The 6581-nt window shown below is 37.8% G+C and overlaps 1 protein-coding gene across 1 annotated transcript in view; it reads right to left on the bottom strand.

The window, feature by feature from the left end:
• CHIC2 (cysteine rich hydrophobic domain 2) overlaps positions 1 to 6405 on the bottom strand; it is a 47865-nt gene extending 41460 nt beyond the window's left edge. The window contains exon 1 of the mRNA XM_007456077.1: positions 6287 to 6405. Coding sequence (XP_007456139.1) covers positions 6287 to 6405 — 119 coding nt within the window. The remainder of the gene's footprint in view (positions 1 to 6286) is intronic.
• Between the last annotated feature and the right edge of the window lie 176 nt (positions 6406 to 6581).

The following is a 6581-nucleotide window of genomic DNA, read 5'->3' as shown; positions in this document are numbered from 1 at the left end:
TTTCCACAGTACCATCTATTGTTTTCCAAATGCATCTAATATAAGAATCACCCAAGGTCTTATTAAAAATAAAAATTCCTAGTCTTCCCCTAAAGATTCTGATTGGGGATGTCTTGGGTAAGAACTCGAAATGTATATTTTTTAAAATGTCCTTAGTGATTCTGATAATCAGGCAAGTTTAAAAAATATTGTACTGGGATTAAGCTAGACTGCATGAACATGGAAACACTGGTATAAGATCTGATTTTACAAGTGGATTCTGAAACAAATTATGAAAAGTCACCAACAAATCTTACACAGAAGATACTGGAGTAAGGATACCTAACAGCATCTGTTGCTGTTATATTTTAAAGCTTAATTTTATTGTGAATGAAATCTTAAGTAGCTTTATAACAGATTTGAAAGCTAAGCCAGACATAGATACTAGAGAGACTTAAAGGATTCCCTTCTGAGTATATAGTTAGTCTAATATCCTAGGTGTTTAACCTGCTAGGAATATAAACTCAAGTTGGAATTCAAGAGCAGCTCTCACATTACATTATTATTTAGAGTAATGTTATTTAGAATAATAATATTTAGTATTTGATTATTTACCATCATAAATAATTTCATATCATTTACGTCCCACCATTTAGTTCCTATATTCCTCTTAGCTAGACACATAAAATCTTAAGTACTGGTTAGTTTCACATCTGTTGGCAGGCAGAAATTCCACACTGAACTGTTTGGACTGGAATATCATGTGAATTTCAAATTCAAATACAGTAAAATTTTGAAACTTCAGTTTACTACCATATTTCTCATTTCTTCAAGAAAGTTTACCCATTGAGAATTTTTGGCAGTTAATCCAGTTAAAACATTTAGCATTTTTTTTCTTCATATTATCAGAGATACATTCAATGCTATGTTCTAAATCAAACTAATTTCCTCTCAAATTATATGGAGTAAGAAAATTCTCTGGGAAAAAAATATCTACTTTAAGTTGACAATTTCCTCACATTCACCAAACTTTGTTTTTTAAGAAAAGACATCAGCCTGCCCTGTGAATCATGTGGAGCAAATAGAAGCCCAGACTTAGGCATCAACCCCTATTCTTCTCTGCCTTTGGTACCCTGGCTTCTCAATTCCCTGGCATTCTTATTTTATTGTTATTTTAAAATGATAGGTATATGACATGGGAATTAATTTCCCTTTATTCCTACTTACATTGCTCGTATTTTCTTCCTCTCCTCTTAGGCAATCAATTAAATGTATTTAACATGCATCTTTTCATTTGTATGTGTTTTTACAAAAATGAATATGTTTGTGCATGGATTTTTAATAAACGAATATATACATTACAAAAAAAAAAAAAAGATAAGCCAGAGAATTTCCTGGTGGTCCAGTGGTTAAGACTCTGTGCTTTCACTGCCGAGGGCACGGGTTCAATCCCTGGTCAAGGAACTAAGCTCCTGCAAGCCGCACAGCACGGCCAATAAATAAATAAATAAAATAAGACTGGCCACTTATCTTATAAATGTGATTTCATAAGAGTTCTATTGTAAAATATTGTTTGCCTTCATTGGTAGGTACAGAAAAAAGAAGAAAACAGTTATTCCTTTGACAATTCTAACAAGATCCAAAGATGTATGCAATCACCTCATTTACTTAAGAGAACATTTCAGGACCTATAACATTCCAGACACTATATGAAGCAATGGAGAAATAAAAACCAAGAAGCATAATTCCTGCCCTCAAAGAACTATCCAGCTTTGTGCAGAAATATCAATAAGATCTTCAAAAATCTCCAAACAAAAAATTTAATCTTTAAAAATGGAATAATTATGTTGGGTGGAAGAAAGGAGGTGGGAGTTATAAAGTTTAAAACAAACTGTTAAACTAAAGTGAATCTGTTATTTGGGCAAATCATGTTCAGGTCTCTTGTTGCTAACCACAGCATCCAGAAGCAGTCTTGGTCCAATATATATATTTCAAGACAATTTTTTTTTAACCCTACCACCTGAAAGGTCAGTATACACTAAAGTGTTCCTGTGATGTCTCCTATGCAAAGATCTTATTGTATCCCAAAGTGTTCCCATATTTTTTCAAGTCACATTTCTAAATCTTTCAATTTTCCACAGCTTACCTGAGATGAAGACAAAGAGAATGATGCCCCACAGCCACTGATAAAAACTGGTAAAGGATGAGGAATTATTTGTGGACATGACAGGAAGATTATACCTCAGAAGAAAGTACCCCAAGACACAATAATTTAGTGAAATTAGAAACAAACCCCAGTAAAATAAGTTGGCTCTATGACGGGGCTTATGTTAGAAGTCAAAGATTATACATGCCCTATGAAAGCTCCAAGTTTGATTCTGATATGGGAGGGCATGAAATGAGACAGGAACTAATGTCAGTTGTAATGATAGTTTAGATAGGGAATACTGGCCTAAAACTAGTTTTAAATTCTAATTTTTATATTAACACATCACTATCGTCATTGTGAAAAATCAAACTCTTCAACAAATGATCATTATATTTTACACCAATATATTCTAAGGGGCAAAGAATGCCATAATTTAAAAATATTAACAAATTTGGCCAATACCACCTAATAAGTTAATCACTTTTTTCCCCTCATCTTCATTACATAATAAAATAATACACACACACACACACACACACACACACACACAGAGGAAATCTACTTTTAATTGAAGTGGGAGTTCAAGCCTTTTAAATTACATGTACATAAACATTATGCAATAACAGGAACTTATCATTTCCCTCTCTTCCTTCAAATGCCACTTTCCTCAAAATATGCTTCTGCACAAGATTTCTTCCTGTTGGAGCTGCCACCCTGTTTCATATTGCTACATGCAAATCCAAAAATGAAGGAAATTATTATACTCATCTAGAAGCATATCAAGAAAGAATACTGATCTTAACGGAGGTACACAGTTTAAGCCTGATTTGGGGTCAACATGAAAATATTTTATTAGAAACTACATTAAAGCAGGCTTCGTTTAGGCAAATTATACATTTTAAATACTTACGTCCCCAAAGTCTGATTATGCCACAAAACTAACGAAGACCTGCCTGTGTAGTAGAAAATGGAAGGTGACTTAATTTCTCACGTCACTATAATGACGTGCCAAATTACATCATATGAGAATATAGTCATGTCTAAAATGAGAGTAATATTATAATACGATGTAGTAAATCATAGGGGGAAAAAAGAGTAGAAATATTCAACTATAAGGGTCTACTCAAAAGTGAAATCTGTGAAAAACACATATGGATGGATCTATATCTTTTCAGATTGATCTGTATTACAGATGATTCTATACATTACACTATAATTGCCTTTCAAGGGAAAAGGGCTCTGAACAGTACCTTAGTTTAAATAAATGGGTAGGGGGTAGGGCAGCTGCAGTGATAAGCTTAATCAGTCTTATAATTATTTTAATAGCTCTTCCCATTTATACTTGATTTTTTTTTTTGATGTGGACCATTTTTCAAGTCTTTATTGAATTTGTTACAATATTGCTTCTATTTTATATTTTGGTTTTTTGGCCGCAAGGCATATGGGATCTTAGCTCCCCAACCAGGGATCGAACCCACACCCCCTGCATTGGAAGGCGAAGTCTTAACCACTGGACCGCCAGAGAAGTCCCCCCATTTATACTTAAAGGCAAGAAAAACTGAACATGCTCAACAGGTATAGCAACCCATAAACACCAATTTCAGAAACCTTTATAGGTGTTAACTTGGTTCCTATTGGCATAGTAAGCCTGTAAATTATGTATGACAGAGTCATGTAAAAAAAGTTTTGCATTACTGTTACTATATTTATATATGGCACCACAAAACAGGATTAGGTTTTCAATGCAGAAAGATTCTTATTAACCCTCACCGAAATATTTCACACAATAATTTAACCTCATACAAATTGTCTAGAAATGGAAAAACAAGACTAAAGTGAATCACTATTAGGTTTGAAAACGGCAGTTCAGATTTCTTAGTACTGTGCTTTACTCCTATGTTTCTCAAAGTGGAACGCTGTGTGTGTGAATGATAATAAAGGCTAATATATATTGAGCACATTACCATACAATGTGATGAATTCTTTGCATGTATTTTCTCAATTAATCCTTAATAATTTTAACAGTGAGTGACTATAACTATCCCCATCTTAAATGAAGAGTCTTAGACATAAATAATTTACCCAAAAAGTGGCAGAGGATAGATCTGAACCCAGAGCCTGGAACCAAGGTAACAGGAAAGAAAGGGAAGTTGCTGAGGGATATCGCACAAAAATTAACTCCCCTCGTAGAAAGGCATACTGCTTACTGGTGGCATATAGTTCCTCTTATACTCTGAAATAGTGGTTTTCAATCCTGGGTACATATTTGAATCACCTGTGGAACTTTTTAAACAAGCTATGCAAGCCTGGGACACTCACTCAGATAACTGGCTTTCAACTGGGGCAAAGACAAGGCTTTTTTTTTTTTTAAAGCTCCCCAGGTGATTCTAATGGGCAACTAACGTTGAGAACCACTAATAATTCTCTCCACTCTGTTAACCTCTCTAAGCAGTCAACTAAAATCAAACTTACTAATCACCTATTTGGTTCGGAGCAGTTCCCCTATTATATTTTCCATAATGCCCAAGAAAGTACTTAGTTTTTCTTTTCCTTAAACAGAGGAAACATTATAACTATAGTTGCACCTTTTTAAATAAAATATTGCCAGCTTTTTTTTGACAAGAGGAATGTAAGGGGCAGGGTGGGCAGACAACATGATAAAGTTTGAAAACTCTTCTTTAAGCACTCCTTAGGTTTAAAAGAATGTAAAAAGGTCCTAATAGTCAAACAAAACTTAAATGGCAGGCTCTGAAGACTTAAAAATTTCTGTGATATGTGTTAAAAAAAAGATTTAATATCCCACTATATTTGGTTATATTTCTTAATTCTGCTGGTGATAACAGTTAAAATACTAAGTAACTGTTATTGTGGTGATAAATTCCATTGTCTTCTCATGGCACTGTGACAGCACTTAGGCAGCGTTTTCACCCTGGTTAAGTCACCTGAATATAAACTAACAGGTGCTAAAGAAATCAAAGCATTACATAAGCACACCCAAACAATATGGCTGGTCACATCATGTATTGAGAAATGCAAGGGTTTTGCTGACGATCTTATATGAAAAGTCTTACTGTTTCACTGAAAGTTATTCACTGCAAGACCCACTCACCCTAAAGCAAAAATATAATGAAAAGTGTTCCAGGCAGTCTCAGACTTGCTGGCCCTTTTATTTTACTAAAAAGGTGAAGTGGGGAGATATCTGACAAGCATGAAGTTTGACCTAGGATTTGAACAGAGATCTAAAATGAAAAACAGTATAAATACTTCAAGTTGTACAAAACTCTGTACTTCTCAGAGAAACATTACAAAACTTCCTGCTTCCGGACAGCTCATTATTTGGTTCAAGTCTTCACATTCCTTTATTAGTCATGACCTTTCAGAAAGGTCTCCTCCTTATTGTTTGAATAATATTGCGCTTTTAAAATGTTGCCAGTTGGACTTACAGGAACCCTTATCAAATGAAGAAGCCATCCCAGAGTTCATGCCCAAAGGAGGGACTTAGATTACTGAGAACCCTCAGTAACCTGAGCGGTGTGTGCCCATCACATAGATTTTTTAAAAAATTATGTGTAAGCATACATCGTTCTGCATCTTAAATATATATGTTCATCTATACTTCTTTTTATCATATACAATTACAGGAACTTGCCCCAGTTCCGCAGAAACTGACTCTGCAAGAAACTGGGAAGACCTGTGGGTGTGTGAAATACACAAGGACAGGGAACGACTCATTACCGATCGTCACTGGGGTCTCACCCGGCCCAGATCTGGCCTCTGAGCCATATGTCACTAGGCTCAAAGGCACAGACGAGGAGACAGAAGCACAGGGTAACTGGATGAGAAAATGCATATTTCCACCCCAAAGCTGAAGGGGTGGCCGGAAGGACAGACCCTGAAGAATAACCTTCCTTCTGGGATCCGTCAAGGCGCCCAGGCCCGAAGGGCCTACTAAGAGGGGTGCGGGGGGAGAGAGGGCAGCGTCTGTCCCCACTTCAGAGACCGAAACCAATGAAAATAAAGCAAGTTTTCACTTCCTGGTCGCCTACTCCTCCCGCAGGCCTCCGACACCAGACGCACATCGGGGCGAGAGGGCCCCCGCGGAGTAAGGGGCCCGCCCCAGCCCTGCACCTCCCGTCCTCGCCCTCCTCCGGGCCTTACACGGTGACGTGACCGGAGCCGCGGACCACCACCGGGTCCGGCGAGTACTTGAGCAGCTGCTCCTCCAAGGCCCGCTCCTCGTCCTCCTCCTCCTCATAGATCTCGTCGAAATCCGCCATCCTGAGCCTCCGAGGCCCCCTGCCCGAAGGGGCCTGTCCAGGGGCTGAGGCCGGGATACGGGCTGGCAAGGCGGCGGAGGCTGAAGGGAGTCGCTGCCGCGGGCTCCGAGGCCGCGGAGTTCACTCCGGGCTGTCTCGGCGTCGGCTACAGAGGAGATGGGGTCCCGGCCGTCGCC

This window comes from Lipotes vexillifer, unplaced genomic scaffold, assembly GCF_000442215.2.
Source record: "Lipotes vexillifer unplaced genomic scaffold, Lipotes_vexillifer_v1.1 scaffold42, whole genome shotgun sequence".
NCBI lineage: Eukaryota > Metazoa > Chordata > Mammalia > Artiodactyla > Lipotidae > Lipotes > Lipotes vexillifer.
This window is presented reverse-complemented; position numbering and strand designations above follow the sequence as displayed.